Genomic DNA, 26,388 nt, shown 5'->3' on the forward strand with positions numbered 1-26,388 from the left:
TTGATGACGCTCGTGTGCTGATTCGTCGCCACCTGCTCAAGCAGCATCCAGATCAGCGCGTCGCAAATGGAACGTTCCCGCCCCGTATATTAGCCGCATAGCGAACTAGCCATGGATGTGGTTGATAATTGTGGAGGCTGCTCGACGCGGCGTCACTTTAATTCCGGCTGCAGAGTCGAAACTCGGCAGAACAACGTGCGTAGTGTACTGTGTTCTACTTTAGTCTTTAGATTTGTCCTGTTGCTCCTCCGTTCCTCTTTCCTCCCCTCCTTCCTATCTTCCATTTCTGTGTTGCTGTCACCTTCCTTCATAAGAGTAGGCAGGCGTTGTGCCCCTTCCGGTGGCAGTTGCCAGCCTGCTCCTCACTTTCCCTTTCCTGTTGACTGTGTATATGTGTTCAAAACAAACAATAATGATAATAATAATAATAAATAATAATAATAATAATAATAATAATAACCTAGCATAGTAGATGAACTGACTTTGTTCGGCACATTTGGTACTTGGACAAGTATCGTATATAGACACTAATCCAGTGGCACAGTAACAAAACCGCGGCAGTTTCGCATGGTGGCATAAGTCGCAGCCTTCCGCACCAGTTGTACATTTTGCACGAGCACAAAATGTAAATCATGCGTTGGCTGCGTGCGCTTCGCGCCCCTGTTTCATTTGTGTAAATGTGCTAATGAGCACGCGTTATTGGTCGACTGAGTGCCAACGCATTTCTGATTGCACGGAGCAGACCAACAAAAGTGTTGTAGAGGCATGAATGTTTTTGTTATCACGCCACTCTTGATGTTGCTCACTGCTGGTTGAGCCTAAAATGTGGGCCTGGGCTGAACAAAGCCCTGCTGTAGAGTAACATGTTTTTCATAGCTAGTCTTTAAGTTTCCCTGCGTTAGATCGCTGGGATAAGGTGTGTGTATATAATCATCATATGTTTGTCAGTAAATCTTGACATAAAGATCGCGGCTGTTACGTCCATTTTTTTCTTAGTCCCCATCTTTTTCGCAGTGTTTATCCCCTTTTATGCAACGTTACCAAGTCTTGTCGCTGCGTGTTTGTATTTTATCTCTTCTCTCCTTTGACCTCGAGTCTGCAGTATGTAACAAATTTTGAGAAAAAAATGCATTCCGCCACAATAATTGATACGCCTCATATGTGCCTTCTCTCGGCAGAGACTAGGAGTGCCACTTACCGGGCAATAAGCAGATATTTGCCGAAGCGCCATTAATTGTCCTAGGTAAAAACAGACCTGTACTTTTTTTCCAGAACTCAGTATACACGAGTACTTCGCCTCAAATGGATCTCACGTGTTCCTGTCTCTTCACGTAGGCGATTTTCCTCCAGCAGAATTTCCAACCCAAACAGGACTCGTGAGTAGCATTTCAGTGGAATCGTACAAATTGTGTAATCATAGTCCTTATTAAAAGCCAAATACATTCTAACAGCTTGAGGAAAGTGCAAGACTATCTCAGAGCTTGTTAAGAAGCGTCCTTGTGCAATCAAGGTTCCAGATGGAGCGAATGGACTCACAAAAGTGCTTCTGTTTGTCCACTCACTTCGGCATGTAGTGTGATCAATTTCTGAGCGCTTTTAAACGTGTCTTCAATGCTACAGTTAGGCTGAATTGAATTACCTTGAAGCCAAACCACTACGATATTTGATTCCTTATGATAGATCGTCCTGTTTAAAAGCTTCTTTCTTCAATCAATATCGCTTTCTAGACATTTTGAGCATGTTTTGCGGGACGAAATATTGAAAACATTGTGCCAGTATTAAATACGCTTTTGTGTTCTTTTGTTCAGAACTTAGAGGTAATTTTTTTAGGACGCTCATTTCTTTCTACGGTCTATAAAACGTCTCTCCCGCCTTTCTAAACACACAATTTCTTGATAGCCTTCAAAATGCAGCACCGCTAACTTCACTGTGAAGCAAGATTTTTCAGTGAAGCTTTTCTACTTCTTCTCTGCACAAAATGACAGGCAAGGAGCTCCAATAATTGAAAATCAATAATTTCATTTAGGCTTATTCTTTCTTGGAAAGAATTAGAAATGCCGAGTAGCTGGCTAGAGAAATATACCTCAGGGCGACCTCGCTGCATTTTGTATCATTAAATTTCTCTCTATCTATCTATCTTGGCTGAATTATAAAAAGGCATCCTGTGGCAAAACACGTTCCTTCACTTCACTTCACTTTATTACCTTAAAGGCCCCAGGATTGGGGATATTACATAGGGGGTGGGTAGCAAATAAAATAAGTTGAATACACAAGGAAAAGATGTTTAGATACAAGCTTGCTCGCTGTTAAATATGTTAATTACACAGTTCAAAAACGGGAATAGGCAAGTTATCGCGACGATGTCGTATGGAAGTCCATTCCAGTCTGAGGCTCAGCGTGGAAAGAATAATGAGGCAAAAGTGGTATAGTGTGCGCTCGTGGCTGGGCGACTTGAAGATGACCAATGCGCAGTGAAATGCATGGCAGGAGGACTAGTGTAGGGCGGATGATGAAGTGAGCTGTAAAAGAAGCTATGGAATAAGTACATAGTAGCGATACGATACCGACAAGCCAAGGTTGTTAGGCCAGATTCTGCTTTTAAAGATGATACACTGTCGTTATATGAATAGCATGAATGAAATAATCTAGACAGTTCTAGACAGTTGAAATTCTAGACAATGAAATTCTAGACAGTTTGTTAGATATTTTTGTTTGAGGCTCCAGATGGCAAAGGTATATTCCAACTTAGAGCGTACGATTGACTTAGTCAAGCAATTTTAAGTTTAGTGGCACTTGGCGTTGCTGATGTTTTAAGAATCCAAGGCTTCTATCAGCAGATGATATCACTCCAGTGACATGCGCGTTCCAGGTTATTTTCCAGGTTCCAAGCCAAATGTTTATTGGCAACCACCCTATTTCATTGCACAGCTTAGTGCTTTGACTACATTCGTTTTCGCCTTTTCGCGCTGCAATAGCAAACTATGACATGCATGTGCCATTTTTATTACAGCGAAGCTATTAGCCTTTAGTTGACCGCTATTTTTCGTGTCCGTTAACAAAAATGTAAGTCGATTCCATTTATACCAAAGATCCGGGGGTTGCTGAAGAGGTGCCTATTGCTCTAGCACTAATTTATTCAAGAATAGTTTTGGTGTTTAGCGACTCGCGATTTGCGATTACAGCCCTCTCGAGAGGACTTGTTGCGAAACCGGCTAACAGACTGCTACAGGGTAGGGATATCACTTCGCATACAGTTACTTGGTTCCCGGCGCACATGGGGACAGTGGAAGGAGCCCCGCGTAACCTCAACGAGGTGGCGCACAGGGAGGCACGAGGATTAGTGTGCCGTGTATTCCCTGAAGGGGCTCGATCTCCCGCTCCTGAGTACAGGGACCAACTGTTAACCTACAACTAAATCACCAAGCACTATTACTTAGGGCGCAGGGCATTCCCGCTGCCACATCCTAAATTAAATAGGCCGCAGGCGGTTACATTAAGGCTTCTGCAGACACGAACGTACCCTAATCCGGTCATCATGAATAAAATTAATCCGGACTGCAGGGTTTCAGTCTATTGTAGTAAGTGTGAGGGTTTGCTCGATTTACAACACATGCTGTGGCGCTGCTTTGCGTTGGCGGGTGATGGTTCTCGAGGTGAACAGTGGTGGCAGCGGATGCTGCACAGTGAAGTGCTGGCGGACCAACTCAGGGCTCTCCAGAGGGCCCGTGTGATGGCAGAGGGGCTCGGCCTCTCTGTACCGATGAGGGAGCGGCCCGCATCTGTCCCACACTGACCCCTCAGTACCTAAATAAAGTTCTTCATACCATACCCAGCGGTAGAGCAGGGCCAGGAACAGAGGCTCATACCTTCGTAAGGCAGAGGCTTCAAGTACTCGGCAAAGTGAAGCGATCAGTGCATACATTCTTTGGAATGACGCATACAGCATACATCCATAGATTTCAATAAAGAACAAAGAAACAAGCATCCAAACCACATAATTGTTGATAAGGTGCTCCTGATAACAATACAAAGCACGTGACATAAGTTTCCCAGTAACGGCTACTGTTGCACAAGCTGCTGCGGCCACGACAGCTTGCAGTGTGAGGAGTGACGTCTCTAGCCTTTCCTATATAATAACCAGCCTAGCAACTGATTTGAATCTTCTTGCAACTCAGCTATGGGCGGCGTGCTGTCAAAGTAACATTACTCCCATTACTCATCATCATTAACATCCTGGCTACGTCCACTGCAGGGCAAAGGCCTCTCCCCTACTTCTCCGAATTCCCTGGCCATGTGCTAATTGTGGCCACGTTGTCCCTGCAAACTTCTTAATATCATCCACCCATCTACCTTTTTGCCCATTACTACCAGTATACTCTCAAGCAATAAAGCATTGCATACCCCCATCGGGAGTTATAGTGGTGGTTTTCAACAGCTTCGTTGGATATCCACTTTCGTAGGGCTGGGATGGCGAGTCAAGTTTTTCAATAAGAAGGCATTTTCAAAGTTTCTATTTTTCTTGCATATAAGATGTGAGTGTGAATAGCATAACTTGCTTACTTCAGCCATTTTCATTTTATCTATCTATCTATCTATCTATCTGTCTATCTATCTATCTATCTATCTATCTATCTATCTATCTATCTATCTATCTAGCTAGCTAGCTATTTATCTATCTATCTATCTATCTATCTATCTATCTATCTATCTAGCTATCTAGCTAGCTATCTATTTATCTATCTATCTACCTATCTATTTGACCTCTTACGCCAAGCCAGCGCCCAAGTTGTGTACCTGTTTGCAGGCATGTGCTCCTGGTCGAGATGTCATCTAGATTGTTCCATTGTCATCAGTCCAGCCTGATGATCCTACTCTCGTCATGCCATCGTCGTCACGCCATCTACCCCGACCCAGTCGCCCAAAATTTTCTAATAGCTTGGTCCAACAGGTATGGGCTCGGGGTCGTGATGTCATCGAGTTCGTTGCATCGCCCCCATTTGCGCTTTGTCCGATACAGGTCATGCCGTCGTCATCACGTCGCTGCTGTCGCACTGCAATATTGTTTCCATCGTGGTCAATAAATCGTCGTCATTCCAGCTTCTTGATCTGAGTCTCGTCATGCTGTCGTCACCCCGACTTCTACTCCGGCCCAGTAGTCCAAACAGCTTGTCACTAGTTACACGTTCGGGGTCGTGATGCCGTCGTGGTCATTATATCGGTGTCATTCGAGCTTCGTCATCCTTCTCTCGTCATGTCATCCTCGTCACGCCATCTCATCGCACAAGCATCGTGATGTCGTCGGCGTCACGCTGTCATTTTGTCGCTCTCATCACTTCAGTAACGTTATCCCATCGTAGTTGTGCCATAGTCGTCGTACCACCCTCGTCGATCAATCAGTGTCCTTTTCTGCGTCACTTGCAAGCTTTGCTCAGACTTTGCCAAATTAGATCACATGCTCTAGCGGTGCCCCGCGTTACGGGGTGATGAATACGTCACGTCGTCCAAGTGGGAGGCTGCCCTACGCAGTCCCAATTTCGAAGCCCATCTATGGGCAGTCTAACAGGCTAGCGACGTGATGGAGAGGCTGGGTCTCTCTGTCCCGACGTGGGAGCGTCCCACTGCGTGCTAGTGCACGTCCCGATAGACCTCAAAGTTTTTCTATCCACCCAACGTATTGTAATCATACTGCCTTCATTCAACTGACATTATGGCGCCCTTGTGATGCCGTCATCATCAGTCGCCATCATGCCTCCATTGTCAGATCGTCATCGTGATACCATCATCGTCGTACCATCACCGTTCCTCCAGCTACGCTGTGCGACTCTCGTCACGCCGTCGAGCCATCGTCGTCATATAGCTTTCGGGATGCAGTCATCGTCACGTCCTTCTCGTCATAAACTCGTCATCCCATTGTCCTCACGCCTTTCTCTGGTCATCGTCGTCAGACATTCGTCGCCATACCATCGCCGTCACGCTGTCATTTCACCATCGTCATCTTCTCAGTACCGTCATCCTGTTGTCATTCCGTCACACCACCATCATCGATCAATCGACGTCATTACTTATTCGTCATTCTATTGCAATCGTGCTATCCTCATTCGGTCTTCATTATGCCGTCGTTGTGATACCATTGTCGTCACTGCGTCGTCGTCAGACAGATACAGTCATGCAACCCTTGATCAATCCGTCGTCGTCATTCCAGCTGCTTCATCTGGTCATCTTCATTCCGCCGTAGTCACGCCATCGTCATCACACGCTCACAGTCTCATTTTCCTCATCTTGTTGTCGTCGCGCTGCTGACGTCAAACCATCGTCAAAACAAAATGCCTTCGACGCCATCAGACGCTATCATGCATTCGCTGTCATACCGTCGTAGCCATGCCATCTTGGTCGTGCGATCGTCTTCACTCTCGCTTCTTCATCACAGTCGTAGTCACAACACAGTTGTCATTTCATTAACCTCGTGTCATGGTCATCGCCAGGCTTTCGTTGTTATACCATCGTCCAAATTAAAGAATCGACATGTCACCCGCCGTGGTTCCTTAGTGGCTATGGCGTTGGGCTGGTGAGCACGAGGTCGCGGGATCGATCCCGGCCACGGCGGCCGCATCTAGATGGGGGCGAAATGCGAAAACACCCGTGTATTTAGATTTAGGTGCACATTAAAGAAACTCAGGTGGTCGAAATTTCCGGAGTCCTCCACTACGGCGTGCCTCATAATCAGAAAGTGGTTTTGGCACGAAAAACCCCATAATTTAATTTAATTAGGAATCGAAATGTCATTGCTGTCATCATTATATGCCTTTGCCTTTCCATCGATATCATTCCTTTTTGCTCATTCCATGCTCACTGTGTCAGCGTCATTCTGTCATTGTCAGGCCTCCACGTTCATCAGTAACGTTGGCAAGCGCGTGTCATAGAAAAGTGGGGCGATGTCGCACTATGTAGCTTATAGCCGTATCAACGAAAGTCTCAGAATTGCCATTATACGTCTTAAATAAACGAGACTTCAGGAATATGGTCTATTGCTATTCGCATTACCATCCCACAGTCACGGTGAGATGACTTCTACCGTAAGTTATTCTTAAACCTCCTACTGCGCTGTAACATGCCTTAAACTAAAGATATTGTTCTATTTTTATACTTTTTTCGTTGATAATCTTCCATGGAGCTCTAGATGGGGCATTTATTTCTGTGTTCTGTGCGGTGGCGTGCTTTGTGTTTCTATGTATCCGACATGTTCCCTGAGCGTCATTTCATCTCCCACACCTCTTATCGGGTGTAGCACGCTAAGCGTGCTGCGAAGCAAATCTCTCTATCAGTAGAGTGTTACGACGAATGATTTGTTAAGGTAACTAAATCACGCCGATGTTGTAGAACATTCTAGTAATGTTATCCCATCCAGACCGGGAACATCACGACAGTATCGAACCGTAGTTGTGTGCCGGTGAATAATGATGTCGGCTATCGCACACCGCTACCCAATCTAACCACGGCTCCATCAGTGTGAGTGCAAAGCATCTCAAACAGCCATCCTCAAAGATGGCTGTCGCGTCACCAGTCGGGCTTCCGCTGTCCAGCCGTCGCTCTGCTGTTTGACTCGGTAAATTTAGTTACAACATGCAGCTCGGGCCGCCCACACAGGTAACAAAATATCACGTGCACTTGACACGTTCCCCACGCTGCACTGTCATGTGCGAAGGACCCTTTTTTCTTTTACAAGCAATGTGCGCACACGTTTCTATGACGCGCAAGTTGTCGTGGCTCCCTTTCAGCCCGTCTAACATATTGTGGCCTGGAGGAGCTCCTGGAAAGAGAAGTACGGCATAACAGATCACGCAAATTTGTTATCACATCCTGCAGATAGCGCAATAAAGCTATGGCACGGCGATCTTGTTAGCTATGGTGATCTTTCTTGCTGTAAACTATTGTGTAGCGTAGGTTGCCAGACTTTATTTATGTACCGCATATCCTCTGAACAATAATGCCTTATCTTTCCGGCTATATTTGTTTTCACACCAGGCTTAGATGATGGTGAAATGGTCCTTCACAACAAGAACGTTGTTTTAGAGATCGTTTCTTGAGAAAATGTAAATATAAAACAGTGTAACATATTCCTTAAAAAACAAATATGCTCTTTCAATATTTTAATGCCTGGAAATTTACTCTCAAGATAAACAAATTAACTGTCTACTCTTCTCATGCACGCAGGATCCCATTATTGCCGGTGTGGTTACAATGGAGGTAGGCTCCTACGCCGTATACGAAGGAATCTACTCGGGGTCAGATGCGTAAGTTCTGAAATATCAAGTTTTCCACCATTTCAGAACGCACCCGTAATTCGGAAGCCTCAGAGAATTTACAGAATCTGACATCGCGGCATGAAACTCAACTATTTTCATGAACTGCGTTTTGACAAATAGTGTCCGCTGATATCTAGCCATACTGCACCACCATCGCAGCCCCAGCAGCCTAGGCGATAGCAGGGCCAGTGACGATGGCCCGAAAATGCGCTCACTCCTGGCAGCAGGGGCCTTTTGTCCAGGCAGGAAGGAAAAATAGCACTAGCACGAAGCATTACATAGTGGAGCCAGCATTACCAAGCCGTGAAGCCGCCCCCTTCGCTTTATTTCTCTCGGAAAGTGGGTCCAACACGTGAGCATGCGTTCGGCTGACTCAGCCCGGTGTGGTCGGTTTGCGGTAGGTATTAGTAGATGCGGACTTGTTTGGGCACTCTGCTAACCACTGAGGGGGCGTTTGCTGGCAATAAACGTGAGCAACTTATAACGCTTCTTATGACGCATACACTTGCCTTCGCTGCTATTTGCCACTGTGGCAGCCACACTTTGTTGTCGCTCGGTAGGTATTTTGGGAAGGCCGCCAGCTGAGACGGCTGGCGGTGCCAGTGGATGTTACAAAAACACACCCCCACATGATTAGTTGTTGGGCCGACATGTTCTGGTTTCAATTGCACCCATGTTAAATGTGCGCGAAGAAAGGACGGGGACAAAGGAGGAAGCGCACAAGGCCGGTATTATGTGTTTCCTCTGTTGTCTACGTTTTTCTTTGCGCAGTATTACCATTACTTAGTACTGATTGCCCGACTTTCGATTGTTTCATTATCTATCTTTACGCTCCCTTTTAGTCTTTTTTTTTGCCCTCCATGCTCGCGGTGTTCCCAGTTTTTACACTTTCCTGGAAGTCGCTGGCTAACTCTCACGCTCCTCCCTCGCTCCAATGCCGGCCATCCGCCTTCCTTGGCAGAATACAATGCATTTATATTGTGGGCCGGCTTAATCCGTTTTCAGAATTTTTTCCTTGCCGCATCATAAGGTCCATACGATTCCATGATTTCCTTGTGTCCTGTCAAATTTTTAAACAATTCCGCGCATACGCAATCTATATGAGACCATCTAGTAGAGAAAGTATTTAGCACAAAAATAACCCGCCATTGTGCGACCGTGATATCTACAGGTACACGGTAGTGTGTTCTTTCTGGCGCCTAAATTCGTGATTTGGCTCCACTGCTTAGAACTTTTCTTTTCATACTATCACATTTGTGCGTAATATAGTGGGTGGACTTGTACATTTTGTGCTCAGGAACTATATTAGTGTAGGTGTATTTGATATTCACATGGTCATGTTTTATAATTCGTACTGCATCATGGAGCTTTGGATATTTCCAACACTGGAGGTATCCTGGTCCTTTTTTCCAGCCGATCTAAGGTCCTCGCTTATTTCTTCTGGGCGCTTTTGGACACAACTGCAATGTGGCTACTGGGTTTGAGTGGACAAAAATCTCATAATTCTTACTAGGCACCTATTCTGTAAATTTGTGCGTGGCGGCCCAGTCCTAATTTGTAGAAGCATGTTATGTTTTCTGGCATCTCACCTGTCCTGCTCAAAGTAAAGCAAATTTTCATGTTGACTTTACTCTGAACATCACCGGTTTCCAATGTTGGCGATAGCTCCAAATTTGAGCCAAATCTCTTTTTTGTTTTGTTCCCTTGCTTCTAATTTGTAGTGCAAGTATAAAACCAGTATGCAAAGGTGTTAAAGGTCACCTGCGTTGACATTTCTCTCACCGCCAAAATCGTAATCTCTCTATACTGTAGATATACGGGAGCATTCGCGTAAAGTTACCACACAAAACGCGTCACAAAAATAGCGCACAAATTAAAAAAAAATTAAACAATACTTCCAAAAGGACGCTGCCGGAGGTGAGGCATTACCATGAGTGCGCGGCTCCTCGTCCCAACCTCAAAGATCGCGCGGGGGACGCGGCTGCGCGCAGCACCCGGATAAATATTAGAGGCGACGCGCTGAGACATCAGGGGCAACTCTGGCAATTGTTCCATGCCCACTGAGGTTAAGATAATTTTGAATATATATTTTCTTTTGCACTGTGATTTTTTGTGCCGAATGATACGAATGCAAGTCAATTTTTCTGTAAATGAATTTTAAAGATTGGTTGCATGTTCCCGGCTCGTGCCCACGTATGCTTAACATTTTGCTGGCCACCCTGTGTTTGTGACGTCAGAACTTTCGCCAACATCTGACCGAGAAACGACGAAGCTGGCTCCTCTTTCTACGAGACGACGGCCGACAATCATCGTTTTGAGGGACGTGATAACCGGTGCTTCCCTTCGATATGCCTCAACGCAATGCGTTCAGCTCGGGGCACGTCAACTCTCCCGTGAGGCGCCGCGTCAAAAAAGAAACCGCGATCCTCCAGTGCTCATACCTTCGCTGAAACCGCCGCTATCTAGTACGAAAGAGCTGGAAGAGCTCCCCGTGTCCTCCGAAGACATCGTCAGCTTCGCTATTTTGTCGTTAGCACCACGTGTACACCACGTGTCTAGCATGCGCTCTCCGTGTTGACTTTACACCAGTGTAGGGTCCGCTGTCATCGACTCATCGTAGACGTCACACGAATCAGCTACCCATTTCGGCTCAGGTACCTCATTTATAAGTTATTTTAAATAATTGATGAGTTTACTAGCAAGTTTAATCAACATGTCGGTGAGAAAACTGTCAATGCCACTTGAAAAGATCAGAATCCTAATTGGATTGAAAATTTGCCGGAGTTGCCCTTTAAGTCATATGCGCTCACGACCACGTGGACGCGTCGTCTGCGTAGGTGCTATCTCAAAGCTTCTAATATGAAAATGAGAAGTACGCCAGCCCTGCAGAATGGCTAGGTATGCTTCAACAGTATATACTACTCCATTCAAACCAATTGAGCCAAAGTCAATTTTCTTTGCAGTTGTCCATTAGTGTCTCATACTGAAACCCTATGCAAATGCACCATTGGAAAATATTTATCCTACTAAAACTGATCTTTCATTTTTGCTAAAGGCGCGCTACTTCTGCTCCTTTCACAACTCGAAATGCTACAAAGCCCGTGCCATATAACTTTGGCCCTATCAATAACATTAATAAGATATTCAATGTTAACGTAACCCACAAATGAATCTCACAAATGCTGTATACCTTCCGCTATTTTTGCAAGATAACCTCCGCAACAGATCCACAATCCACCTCGTAGCAAAATTGCTCTGGTGTGCTGCTTTCTCGTATCTTGCACTTTATTTCTGTCAGCAAACTCATCAGAACGGCAGTGTTTGCGTAGCGCACGAAACTAGGAAGCGAAGGACAGAGACGAGTGAAGAGCACCACGACCAACTCGCCCAAGCATCTGCCCTAATATCATAAGAAGCCCATAAACAAAAACACTAAATAATTAAATTAATTAAACAAATAATGTTCAAATCGAAATAAAAGTGGATGAAAAACACAACTGGGCTCAAGTGGGGCACGAACCGACGTTTTCGCATTACGAGTGGGATGCTTTTACTCGCTACCGCGGCCCGTCACCCGTTTTCCCACCCACTTGCTGGGGTATTTATGTCTTACTACTAGAAATAACCCTGGGAGTGTTAGACAGCGCCCACTCACAAACTTTGGCGTTGGATGTGGAACATGCTTTCAGCCGCAGGTGGAACGAGTATGTGATTTATTTGGTTGATGGCAAGTGGACAATAAACCCACACATGCTACCTGAAGGCATGAATGTTGGCAGATTCAGGACTCTCATAATGCATTAAATGAGAAGAAAGGGAACCGAGAAGCCCGATTTTATTTATTCAAGAAGTCAACAAAGACATCAAGCATAGCATAGGAGAAATTTCTTGTACTTATTAATTGACTTAAAGAAATGAGAAGTTAATGGTGGTGAAAGTGGATGAAAAATAACTGGCCGCAGGGGGGATATGAACCCACGTCTTCGCATTACGCGTGCGATGCTTTTACCCATTGAGCTTTACGCCATTGGGAGAAATCTTCACTAATGCCATCTTCGGTGCCCTTCTGTTTACCGCTTGAGAAAAGGATGGCTTCCTTATCCTTAAACCGCGCGAATTTTACTTTCATTCGCTCCCGTTTTCCCTCCTTAAAATTCTCACTCTGTGTTCACATTCTACATGACGACCTTAAATATTTAAGCCCAGCCTTTTGTGCCGGTGCTCAATTATCAATTCGTCAGAAACATACCACAATTCATTTCGCCGACCGCTGAGCCTGCAAAAAACCAGGTTACATCTCTGGCATCTGTTGTCCATCTCGTTAATGCGGTCAGTCAGCCCGGTTACTTTACTTACCGGCCGTGGTTGTTTAGTGGCTGTGCTGTTGGACTGCTAAGCACGAATAGACGGGATGGAATCGCGGCCACGGCCACTGCATTTCGTTCCCTTCGATGGGAACGAAATGCGAGAACATCCGTGTACTTAGATTTAGGTGCACGTTAAAGAATCTCAGGTGGTCCAAATTATTCCAGAATCCCCCATTACGGGCATGCCTCATGATGAGATTGGGGTTCAGGCACGTAAAACACCGTAATGTAATCCTAAATTCAACCTGTCTAGTGTGGTAAACGTTCCATATCACTTTCCCGTATCGAGATAATTGCCCTCATCCTCAAAAAAAGCTTCACCACTAGGGCCCCTGCCACGTCCTGAGTTGACACAGGTAACCAGCAGGTCACGAAGGGGAGGAGACCATCTACTTCACAACAACACCACGAAAAGTGAATTACCCTTTCCGTGTGGACCTCCGCACCAATTGTAATGGCTGTGCGCGAGATGCCGACAGCACCCGATCCGTCCCTTCGCCCCTTCGTGCTTAAAGATGGCACACATCGCCACAACGTACACACGGATGGCCGCGAACTGCTGCTTGCCGTTCCTATGTATCCGCGCTTCAGCGTTCTCGGCCACCTCCACGACGTCCCGACTGCTGGTCATCCTGGATTTTCCCGGACCTACGACCACGTTCGGCGTCGCTTCTTTTGGTGTGGTGGCTACGTTGCCGCATGTGCACCGTGCCAACACCGAAAGGAACCATCTATGCCTCCTGCTGGCCTCCTTCAGCCCCTTGACCTTCCATTTGACCCGATCTTCCATTTGTTCTTCAGCTCCTCGGTCCTTTCCCTGCCTCTACGGCTGGCAACAAATGGATTGTCGTTGCAACGGACCCCACTTGTGCTTCGGACGTCTCTGATATCCTGCTACATGACGTCATCTCACATCATGGAGCCCCTTGTCAACTCCTCACCGACCGTGGCCGCTACTTTGTCTTCAACGTTATCGATGACCTGCTTCGCTCCTGCGCGACAAAACACAAATTTGCGATGGTTTACCACCCGCAAACCAACGGCTTGACTGAGCGATTCAAGCGGATGCTAACTGATATGCCTTCTATGTATCTGTCTTCTGACCATGAATACTGGGACGCTGAGTTGCCCTTCGTTACAGTTGCCTACAATTCCTTCCGCCTCAATATTACTGGTTTTTCACCCTTTTATCTTCTGTTTGGCAGCGACCTAACGTTGCCTTTTGACGCTATCATCCCCGCTGCCGACCATTTGCGCACTGATTACGCCCGCGATGCCATTTCCAAAGCTGACGAGGCACGCCACATTGCTCGCCATCGCCTTACGATATCGTAAGACCACCAAAGGCACCGCTATGAATCCCATCATTGCTACGTTATTTATAGACCGGTTGCCCTTGAACTTCTATGGACTCCGACTCGACGTTTTCGACTCTCTGAAATATTGCTTTCCTGATACTCCGGACGCTACAGTGTCTCAGGACGTGCAATAGATGTCACTTACGATATTGGCCTGCTCGAGTCTTCCTCTCCCTGCATTTTGCCACCTACAGACGTTGTTCACGTATCACGCCTTAAACTTTACCGCTGCCCTGCACCATAGCAACCACCGCGACGGTACTTCATCAGCCTTAGATCATGTTACGGTACTATTCCCCTAGAAGAGCGCCGGTGAAGAAGTTTTTGATCTGGCGCACGCATTCCACCACACAGTTCAGTGCTTGCTCTTGTTCTAAAAGGTTGTGCAGGTCCGGCTCTCGAACCACATAGAGCTAAACAACATGTTCCCCTCCAACATGTTCGGTTTCCGACCCCACGTGTCAACGCAGGACGTTTTTCTACTACTAAAGCACGAGGTCCTGCACCCCAACAGAGGGTCGGAAGATAAATTTGTACTGGCATTGGACATCAAAAAGGCCTTCCACAGCATCTCCCATCACGGTATTCTGGAGGGACTGGAAGCGGTGAACTGCGGAACGCGAATTTATAACTACGTGCGCTCGTTCCTCAGACACCGCACGGCCACAATCGGATTAGGCTCCACGAGGTCCAACACCTTCAACCGTCCCGACAGAGGTACCCCTCAGGGAGCTATACTCTCTCCACTGCTATTCAATGTAGGGATAAGAAAGCTAGCCCTGGAGCTAGATAAACACCCGAATATCGGTTGTGCGATCTATGCCGATGACATCACGTTCTGGGCTCACCAGGGGTCCTACGGGAACAAGCAAGAAACCCTTCAAAAAGCCATAGACGCAGTCGTGGAATACGCGAAGGCGGCGGACATGGCATGCGCACCCGAAAATTCGGAATTCATTCGGGTGCGTGCGAAATACGCAAGAAAGAAGAACTGGGTGCCGCTCACTCCGACACTCGACGGGGCGCCAATTCATGAAGTGGAGACACTCAGAATATTGGGGATGTGGATACAGCAGAATGCTGGAACATCTCACACCCTACAAAAACTAAAGGTGGTCACAGGAAACGTGGCCAGAATGATAAGGAGAGTGGCAAAAAGCAGAGATGGCCTAACTGAGGGAGAGACCATCAGCCTGTTTCATGCATTCGTAATTAGCCGACTCACATACACCCTTCCGTATCAGGCCTTGACAAACCAAGATATTAAACAGGCAAACGCAATAATAAGAAAAGCCTTCAAAGCCGCCCTTGGTCTTCCCGAATGCGCTAGCACAGAGAGACTCGAGGGACTGGGCCTGCACAATACTTTTCATTCGGGTGCGTGCGAAATACGCAAGAAAGAAGGACTGGGTGCCGCTCACTCTGACACTCGACGGGGCGCCAATTCATGAAGTGGAGACACTCAGAATATTGGGGATGTGGATACAGCAGAATGCTGGAACATCTCACACCCTACAAAAACTAAAGGTGGTCACAGGAAACGTGGCCAGAATGATAAGGAGAGTGGCAAAAAGCAGAGATGGCCTAACTGAGGGAGAGACCATCAGCCTGGTTCACGCATTCGTAATTAGCCGACTCACATACACCCTTCCGTATCAGGCCTTGACAAACCAAGAGATTAAACAGGCAAACGCAATAACAAGAAAAGCCTTCAAAGCCGCCCTTGGTCTTCCCGAATGCGCTAGCACAGAGAGACTCGAGGGACTGGGCCTGCACAATACTTTTCATTCGGGTGCGTGCGAAATACGCAAGAAAGAAGGACTGGGTGCCGCTCACTCTGACACTCGACGGGGCGCCAATTCATGAAGTGGAGACACTCAGAATATTGGGGATGTGGATACAGCAGAATGCTGGAACATCTCACACCCTACAAAAACTAAAGGTGGTCACAGGAAACGTGGCCAGAATGATAAGGAGAGTGGCAAAAAGCAGAGATGGCCTAACTGAGGGAGAGACCATCAGCCTGGTTCACGCATTCGTAATTAGCGGACTCACATACACCCTTCCGTATCAGGCCTTGACAAACCAAGAGATTAAACAGGCAAACGCAATAACAAGAAAAGCCTTCAAAGCCGCCCTTGGTCTTCCCGAATGCGCTAGCACAGAGAGACTCGAGGGACTGGGCCTGCACAATACTTTTGACGAGTACGCAGTCGCGACGTTATATGCCCAGAAAGAAAGACTGTTCTTCAACTCAGGGCAGGGACGTATTGGCGAGGTGAGGCTTTCCCCTGAGACCCCAGTATTGCGGATAGGAAACGGCACAGATAGACCGCAATGTTCGATCGCACATCGCGGTGGCCCCAATTCCTAAAAACATGCACCCCAAGTACCATGCCGGACGACGCAGAGCAAGGGCAAAGACCCTTCACAAACGTTTCGGCATGGTAGCGGGGGTCTATTATATGGATGCCAGTCGAGCCAGCTCAGACACTTTCACCATAGTCTCTACATGCAACAACCACATAACAACGGCATCCTTCAAAACCGCCTCGGCATGCGTGGCAGAGGCTGCAGCCATCGCCTTGGCTATTCAGGACGCCGAGCGCCAAACCAATTCGGCTCTCATATTATCCGACTCACAAGCGGCTTGCCGCCTATTTTTACAACGAACGGCACCCAAATCAATCATCAAAATTTTAGGCACTCAACTGGAGGGGCACCACACTATCGTCTGGTGTCCGGCACACGAGCGACTGGCAGGAAACGCTAGGGCAGACCGTATTGCTCGAGGTTTGCACGTCCGAGCAACGGTATGGCCTAGCGACGACCTTCCACCGAATTCTCGAGACATCCTCCTACATCAAAGGCAGGAGCGGAGACGTTTTGGACATCCTCACTCCGATTTAAACAGCGAAGAGGAGAGGGACTAGCGTCGTATTCAGACGAATACATACCCCAAGCTGCACCACCTACACAGAATACACCCCCACGAGGTTCACTGACGAGTGCCCGTGGTGCACAGACTCACCCACACTAAAACACATCACATGGGAGTGCCCCAGGAGGCCTCCGCACATAGACAGTCCCATATTACACGAACATCCACTAATGAGGAATAGGCAGTGGGAGGCATGGCTTGCGGACGAGGGTCGGGAGAGCCAGTTGGCTCTTCTGGACCAAGCCCATCGAGCCGCTCGTGCCAGTGGCGCCCTGGAATAGGGGCTCCAACCATCATGCCTTATTTTATTTACATTTAATAAAGTTTTACTCTCTCTCTCTCTCTCTGCAAACTTTTTTGCCACTTCACAGATCAGGCCGACCACACCTCCTACACGCTAGCATAATTTTTCGTATTAGCAATGAAATCGCTGGGGTCTCAAATACGAAGCCTCAGTCACTGTCAATGCTTTCTTACAAATCAAATGTATGTTGTATAGCTTCTCATAAGCATGTATTATGTGTAACATTCCGATCTCAATGTTTCCTTGCGATGTATTTTGTCGTTTCAGCAAGAATAAAATTTATGATTTTCAAGACTGATTGCCTTCTCTTTTGATCTTGTCGGTTTTTATTTATTGCATGCACGCTTTTATATTGCTACTGAGGTGTTGATATTTTGTGACATATTGCTACATGCAGGTAGTGGGTCGAGGGCAAGAGTGTGTCAAGCCCCCCCAAAAAAACAAAGAAGACCGCTGTTGTGCCATTACCACAAGCCCGGATTCCGAATCTGCAAGATGCGGAATCTATCCTGCGAGCGCCATAATTCTCCCTTCACAAGACAAGATGCTGCGCCGTCGTGCGGGAGAAGCCTCGGCGAGCAGCGTGTTTAGACGTGTCCGCGTGTGCCCGACAGCCCGGCGCCGCACCTCCCTTGCCTGGAGGTCACCGCGCGCGCGAACTTTGAACCGGGTGGCCAGCGCGGTCGCTGGTTGGACCCCTCGGACGACCGTCGTGTGCTGACTTTGTATTGGGCCGTTTGAGTGACAATGGGCCTCGGGGATTATAAAAGCAGCGACACGCCGCTCGAAAACTGGATCTGCCGACCCCACCGGGAGAGAGTGTCGCTCCCGACTGGGGTGAGATGTGTAACGCGTTTTCGCCGGACGTCGTCGTGCGAGAACAGTCGCGTTTGTTGTGAGCACTCGGCCCCAGTGCCGACCCGTTCATGTCCTGTATGATAACCTGTATATAATGTATAAAGTCCCTTTTGTTATTCTCATCGACGCCAGGCTCGGAGTCTTCGCTACCAACGCTCTGTCACGAAACGGGTGACGAGCACTACGGGACCACAAAGCCGTAATCGTGGTGCAGCGATGCAAGTTCGTAACACTGGATGGCAGCTACGGGATTGACCGGCATCAGCTACCTCGGCGCGGTGAGTGCCTGAAGTTTACCTCAAACACCAGACTTTCTCTGACACAGGTTATAGTAGCTTAGGGAAGGATTTGGTGTTGCATTGTGATAACCTTGAGTGTTTCAAGCCTAGTAAGAGTGTTTTGGAAACCAAGGGGATGCTGAGGGGGTAAACAGGGCAGTGTGTGAAATACTTGCATATGTCTTACTAGTAGTGTTATAGTAGCGTACGGCAGGTATATTCAAAAAGGGTAAACAGCAGGAGGACAGTGTGAACGATGGAGAAGTACAAGGTGAAGGAACTTCTCGAAATTTGTGAGGAGTTGGGCATTGAGTTGGGCTCAACCAAAAGAAAGAATGCGATCCTTGAGGTCATGAGGACTGGGGACGTAACGGCTGAGGAAGCCGCAGAGGCCTGGGCGGAAATCAATGAACGTCGGGAAAGGGAGGAAAGGAGAGAACAGGAACGTCGCGAAGAGGAAAAGGAGGAAAGGAGAGAACAGCAACGTCGCGAGGAGGAAAAGGAGGAAAGGAGAGAACAGCAACGTCGCGAGGAGGAAAAGAGGGAGAAGGAACGTTGCATGGAGGAAAGGAGAGAGATTCGTGAGCACGAGCTTAAAATGAAAGAGTTGGAGACCCGAAATAGCTCGCCAGCGCCTAGTCTCACTTCTAACGTTCCAAGAATACGCGATCAACTTCCACCCTTTGTCGTCGGAGAGGATATGGCCAAATACCTCGTGAAATTTGAGCACGTGTGCGAACGGAATAGCATTGAGCGATCCCTCTGGGCACAGAATCTGTTAGCGTTGCTTCCTGGGGAGGCATCAGACGTAATAACTTGCTTATCGAAAGAGGCGTTTGAGAGCTACAGTGATGTGAAGGAAGCGCTACTGCGGAAGTACAAATTGTCGCCCGAAGCTTTCCGGCAGAGGTTCCGGTATGCAAAAAAGGGTAAGGAGTCGAATGTTGACTTCGCGTTTCGTCTAAAAGCCGACTTGGTGGAATGGCTGAAGGGCGAAGAGGTTTTCGACGACCGCGACAAAATTGTCGAATGCATCGCGTTGGAGCAGTTCTACCGTTGCATTGATGAGGATGTCCGGCTCTGGCTGCAAGATAGGCTAAAGGAGGTTAAGCTAAACAAGGCAGCAGAGTTAGCGGAAGAGTATTACACCCGCCGCAGCTTGCACAGCAAGGCAGTGCGCATAGAAAAAGCAGATAGAAGAGATGGGTTTTACGGGAAGCCCGACGAACGGAAGGAAATCACGCGTCGCGAGTTTCGGGACGACGAGTCCCTTCCCAAAGAAACTGTAAGGGATGGACAGAATGCATCTCAGAATGATGACGATGGTCCGAAACAGCGAAACGAAATGACGCGTTCTTTTGAAAAACGGAGACCGTTAACCTGCTACAATTGCAAAAAGCAAGGGCACATCGCTGCAAGCTGCCCAGAGAGAATTGCTTTTGCAACGATACAGGAAACTCACAAAAACATACGTCTATTGGAGCCCTATGTGCAGGAAATTAAGGTAAACGGCAAGAAGTGCCGAGCACTGCGGGACTCTGCAGCAACTATGGACGTTGTTCACCCGTCTTTCGTCTCCTCGAGTGATTTTACGGGAGAGTGCGTTAGGATACGGCAAGTGGCCGAGAAGGAGAGTGTCTGTTTACCGATCGCAACGGTTATCATTGAAGGAGAGTTTGGAAAACTTAACACCGAAGCCGCTGTGTCAGCCGCCCTCCCGGAGCAATTTTCCTACCTCTTCTCAAATAGCTCGGAGCAGCTGCTGAGGGATCAGAGCAAATCATTCTTTGCCGACGTGGCGTACATGGCCCCCACGCGATCCAAAGCGCGCCCGCTGTCGAGGGAACTTGACTTAGCGTCGGTGAGCGAAAGGCGGTGCGGCACACGGACCGATCACGGTAACTTGAGTGGCGAGCAGTCACGGGAGAGGCAGAGCTCGGAGGCTGGCCTAGACGAGCGGGTCCTGGAAGTGAGTGGGAGTGACGCGTGCAGTGCTAGGCGCGATATAGACTCGACGCCGCAATTAGGCGACGCGGGCTCCACACTCGCTCCGGTTTCCGCCAGCTGGCAGGAGCAGGCTGCAGTTGAAAGGGAAACTCGGATTCGCGAACAACAGGAAGATTGTTCACTAGCCGATCTGAGGAAGAGCGTCAAACGGGGAGTGAAAGAAAAGGGGGTTTCATTTGGCAAGGAATCTGGCTTATTGTACCGCCGCTACACGGATAAGCAGGGTCGCAAATATAAGCAGCTTCGGATTCCGCGAAAATATCGCCGGGAAAAATGAATGACCTCATTTGCTTCCTCAGAAGTATGTTTTCGGTCCAAGCGATTTCAAGGGGACCATTCTAGTTGTCATTATTAGTGATGATTAATAATTGTTTCTATTTTGTTGTGTTGTTGATTTGAAAACTGATTGTTTGAGCCTTGTGTGCTAGATCGTACACCTGCCTCTTGTTGCAGCGGGAGAAAAAAAAAGGGGAAAACAATTTAGTTAGGTTGATTTGAATTATGGCCTTGTCTGGTGTTTGACGGGAGACAGAGGGCACTTGTTCGTGTTGGGTGTTGCCTTTTGCCGGTCGGTTTTGCAAGCTGCAGAACGACCAAGCGGGACCAGTGGCGAGAAGCAAGGTCTTAGGAACGACCCGAGCGGAGCTGGTCAAGGTGCCTTGGCGACGACGTGGTGAGCAGAGCTCCTGTCCTGGCGAGTCGGACCTGGGCACGTGATGTTACCTGGCGTCCCGACACTGGACGTGAACTTCGACGAGCCTGACGAACGTGCACGCCTGGCATCCGAGCCACGTGGAGGCAGCTCGTCTTCCCGGCGCCTTATCTGAGGGCGGGGATGCTGTTGTGCCATTACCACAAGCCCGGATTCCGAATCTGCAAGATGCGGAATCTATCCTGCGAGCGCCATAATTCTCCCTTCACAAGACAAGATGCTGCGCCGTCGTGCGGGAGAAGCCTCGGCGAGCAGCGTGTTTAGACGTGTCCGCGTGTGCCCGACAGCCCGGCGCCGCACCTCCCTTGCCTGGAGGTCACCGCGCGCGCGAACTTTGAACCGGGTGGCCAGCGCGGTCGCTGGTTGGACCCCTCGGACGACCGTCGTGTGCTGACTTTGTATTGGGCCGTTTGAGTGACAATGGGCCTCGGGGATTATAAAAGCAGCGACACGCCGCTCGAAAACTGGATCTGCCGACCCCACCGGGAGAGAGTGTCGCTCCCGACTGGGGTGAGATGTGTAACGCGTTTTCGCCGGACGTCGTCGTGCGAGAACAGTCGCGTTTGTTGTGAGCACTCGGCCCCAGTGCCGACCCGTTCATGTCCTGTATGATAACCTGTATGTAATGTATAAAGTCCCTTTTGTTATTCTCATCGACGCCAGGCTCGGAGTCTTCGCTACCAACGCTCTGTCACGAAACGGGTGACGAGCACTACGGGACCACAAAGCCGTAATCGTGGTGCAGCGGTGCAAGTTCGTAACACCGCTCGTCATTTCTCTGCTCACCAGCCAACCCCGACTGGCGCGTTTGCCGGGAGCCAGCTGCTCTGCGGTTTATTAAAACCTCAAGAGTAGTTCTGAAGGCTCGTGACAAGGTGTTTGTGTTATTAGAATTGTTATACAGCTTCGTGATGGCCAACCGCAATTGTTTGTTGCCAACTTTAGCAACGAGCATCGACACCTTTTCGGTGGAACTTCGACAACATTTGCAGGCGAAGTAGCAAACGCTAACTGTTTCACGCCGGAAGTAGTACAGACAGAGGACACGTCTCTGGGCCATATCGAAATCAATTCTGAACTCTGTCCGCCGATAGCCACACAGCACTGCACAAGCTCTTACATGAATTGGGGTCCTGCTTCGCGTGTTTTTCAAAGGTATGCCAGACTCTCATCACTAGAGACAGGATCATCACGTTCGAGAACGCATGCCCGATACACTCGCAGCCTTACCGCGTGTAGACAAAAGAATGCGAAGCCATGCGTACGCAGGTCCGGGGGATGCTTGACGATGGCGTCATCGAACCTTCCAATAGACCGTGGTCGTCTCCGGTCATTCTCGTCAAAAAGAAAGACGGAACGCTCCGCTTCTGTGTCGACTACCGGAAGCTTAACAACGTGACTAAAAAGGATGTGTACCCGCTGACGCGTATCGACGACTCGTTAGATAAGCTACGGCGTGCCCACTATTTTTATTCTCTCCATTTAAAGAGTGTCTACGGCCAAATAGAGGCAGATGAACGAGACCACGTGAAAACAGCCTTTGTGACTCCAGGTGGTCTCTACGAATTTCGAGTCCTTCCTTTTGGCTTGTGTTCATCCCCGGCTACTTTCCAGCGAATGATGGACACTGTTCTCGCTGGACTGAAGTGGCACAGTTGTCTTGCGTACCTTGATGATGTGGTCGTATCTTCTGAAACATTCGAGCAGCACCTTCACCGTCTGCGAAGTGTGCTAGAAGCCATCCGATCAGCAGACCTGACACTTAAGTCGGAAAAGGGCCACTTCGGTTATGAAGAGTTCAAGTTGCTCGGGCATGTAGCAAGCGCCGAAGGGGTCCGACCCGAAACAGACAAGCTTGCCGCTGTGGCTGCATTTCGAGCTCCTGCCGATAAGAAGGCCTTCTGGCGCCTCCTAGATTTGTGCCCCTACTATCGCCGGTTTATTGAGGGCTTTTCGAAGATAGCGAAGCCTGTGACTCACCTTACGAGGGACGACACGCCATTTGTCTGGCATAAGGAGCAACAGGCAGCTTTTGCTTAATTACGGCAGCGCGTATACAGTCAGCATCCGTTCTTGTACTTTTTGACGATGATGCCGATACAGAGCTGCATACCGACGCCAGTAGCATTGGGCTGGGCGCAGTGCTCGTCCAGCGTCAAGATGGAGGGGAAAGAGATAGCCTATGACAGCTGCTCACTGTCCCGTGCAGAGGTGAACAGTTCGACTATAGAGAAAGAGTGTCTCGCAGTCATTTTGGCGATTATCGAGTTTCGCCCCTATCTATATGGTCGTCCCTTCAATGCAGTGAAGGACTACCGCCCTCTGTTGGTTGGCAAGCATGCGCGATCCTTCAGCACGACTCGCGCGGTGGAGCTCGCGGCTACAGGAATTTGACGTCACTATCGTTTATAAGTCAGGCCGTAAGCATGAGGGCGCTGATACACTGTCCCAAGCACCCATTGATCCAGTCAGTCAGGATGAAGAGAACGATCACGGCTTTCTGGGCACCATTAGTTCATCAGATTTGATCAGACGGCAGCGTGACGACATTGAGATTCGACTGGTTATCGATCATTTAGAGGGCCGTGGCACAGCTCTACCACGCCATCTATCCCGCTCGTTGACGCCTTTCTGTCTACGAGACAACGTGTTGTATAAGAGGTATGCCCGTTCGAACAGCCGTGCTTACCTCCGGGTCGTTGCAAGAGACATACGAGACGACGGCCTCTTCGCTTGCCATGACTAATACACATCTAGCTATATAGGCTTCTCACGAAGACTCGATAGAGTAATCGAGATGTACTATTGGCCCATGCTTTCGAAAAACGCCAAACAGTACGTTAAAAGCTGCCGTGAATGCTAGCGCCCAAAGACACTGTCCGCTAAGCCGGTTGGCTTCCTTCCGCCAATTGATGCACCTCAGAAGCCGTTCGACCAAGTCGACATGGACATTCTCGGACCGTTCCATCTTTCTACCGACGGCAGCAATGCGTGTTCGTCACGACTGATTATTTAAAATGCTATGCTGAGACACAGGCGATCCCACGAGCCATGGCTTCAGAGGTAGCGCAATTCTTCACACGCCACATCGTACTGCGTCACGGTGCTCCCTCCACTGTCATAACAGAGAGGAGGACAGCATTCACAGCTCAGCTTATAGATGAAATTTTCGATTAAGCAATACCAAACATCAGACGACGACCGCGTATCATCCACAGACCAACGGACTTACCGAGGGACTGAATAAGACAATCACAGACATAATCTCCACGTACAGTGCGGTCCTTTTTGAAAGAGGACACGCGAGCGCGTGGCACGTGCTCTGCGGAGGCTGCTTAGAGCGCCAGAAAGTGGCAGCGAGGAGAAGCACGTCCGCTTGTGGCGTCATCTATTGGTAGCCAGAATAACCAGGCATGGCCGATTGCCAAGCGCCTGCTAGAATTAGCTGGAACGCCCCTCCCAAGCCCCCTTCGCATGGCTGTCACGCAAAGAGCGCGGCCTGCAGCGCAATGTCTGCTGCTAGAAGACCACGCTGGATACGCAAGCGCACTGAAAACGTGGAAGCGACAAGCCTACGCCCGGTAGTTATTAGGTAAACTCGGCGCACCTATATTGAAGCGTAAGCATTCTAGGGCTACTTCCATCGAAATCTGTCCGTCAGTCCGTTTGTCTGTCTGTACCACGTCACACAATGCACTGCGAGCATTGGTATTTTGAGGTCCTATGGAGGTGTATATGAGGGTGCCTTATGACTACATATGACTACTGAAATTTATGACGATATATAGTCAGTACAGAGAGGTATATTTGTAATTAGGATTAATAAAGACTAATAAGGTTATGTACGATAATATCAGTTAAGCGTAATGGCTATTAATTGAGGGTAATCAGGAATCGTGAGGCTAGTTAAGATATATGTTATTAGATATAGATACTATAGATATAGAGACATATATAGATATAGAATAGATTAGATATAGATATATAGATTAGACTAATCAAGAGTTACTAATGTTAAACCAACGGAGCCTAATCAAGAGCAATTAAGAGTACCTTGAGACTAGTTAGACCTATTTAAGTAATCCTAATTATTAATTACAGATACAGACGTATCCGTGATAACCTTAACGAAGGCTAATTAATGAAGTAATTGAGCAAATGTCGTCACTATAAAAATAACAGCCTGAATAAATGCTCAAAGAAATAATTGCTTTTACTTACCTAAGCTAAAGTTTCACCTGAGTGCACTTCTCTCCTGAACCGCTCCGAATCAGGTGAAGTTTGTTCACGCTATGGGCTGAGTGGAGAGCCAGGGCTCCGTACTGCAAAAAAAGTGCGCGGAAGCTCTACTCAAGTTGCCAAAGTGTCCATAAGCCTACGCCCTGATTTCAACTTCCCCGCCCCTCAATTTAAATTCGCCCACTCCTACTATAGGGTTCCCTATGCATTTTCTGTGGACCCGATGTATATCGATGGTTACTGTCTCTAATAAACTTTGTTCAATGGTTGCTCATTGCTCATGAAGCTACCAATCTACATTTCTGCTTTAATAATAATTCAATGTCGTAACTTCGTACTTTACGCATTTTTGTGCAGATAAAAGGCATGACACTTTTCGCGTGGCGGACAGATCTTGTTGCGCTACTCGCCAAAGAAGGCTTACGCTTTAAAATGTGCTGGGAGCGCTTACTAGCCAGCGGGCATATGTTGGTCCTTCCACGTCTCCAGTGCGCTAGCGTATCGAGCGCTGTTTGCTAGCAGCACACGCTACGTTGCAGGCCCCGCCTGTTGCGCATCCGCCTGGCGTGGGCGGCAGTCCACAGCCGCTTGCCTATCAGCCGTGTCTGGTTATTCTGACCGCCAATAGATGGCGCTACAAGCGGACGTGCCTCCCCTTGCTGCCTGCTGCTGGCGCTCTAAGCAGCCGCCGCAGAGCACAGGCCATGCGCTCGCGTGTTCCCTTTCATAAAGGACCACCCTGTACATTGAGGTTCAACAAAAAACAAGGGATCGGATGTTGCCTTACGGGACCTTCGATTATAACTCCGCCGTGCAAGAGATGACGCGATTCACACCATTTCGCCTTCCCTGCGGTCACGAAGTCCAGAGGATGCTGAATGCTACGCTGCCGTGCCGGTCAATTGCCCGCCGACGAATTTGGTGAGCGTGCCGAGGCAGCTCGCGCGGCTGCACATCGGCCAGCAGCAGCAGTCAGACGCACGACTCGACAACACCGTCATAGTGACGTGTCCTACAAGTC

General features: G+C 48.4%; 1 protein-coding gene across 1 annotated transcript in view; it reads left to right on the forward strand.

Annotated features, from left to right (window-relative positions):
* The window catches only part of LOC135905160 (uncharacterized), a 250,165-nt gene that overhangs the window by 203,079 nt on the left and 20,698 nt on the right, over positions 1-26,388 (forward strand). The window contains exons 5-6 of the mRNA XM_065436178.2: positions 1,273-1,376; positions 8,212-8,291. Of these exons, the coding sequence (XP_065292250.1) occupies positions 1,273-1,376; positions 8,212-8,291 (184 nt within the window). The remainder of the gene's footprint in view (positions 1-1,272; positions 1,377-8,211; positions 8,292-26,388) is intronic.

This window comes from Dermacentor albipictus, chromosome 3 (genome assembly GCF_038994185.2).
Source record: "Dermacentor albipictus isolate Rhodes 1998 colony chromosome 3, USDA_Dalb.pri_finalv2, whole genome shotgun sequence".
NCBI lineage: Eukaryota > Metazoa > Arthropoda > Arachnida > Ixodida > Ixodidae > Dermacentor > Dermacentor albipictus.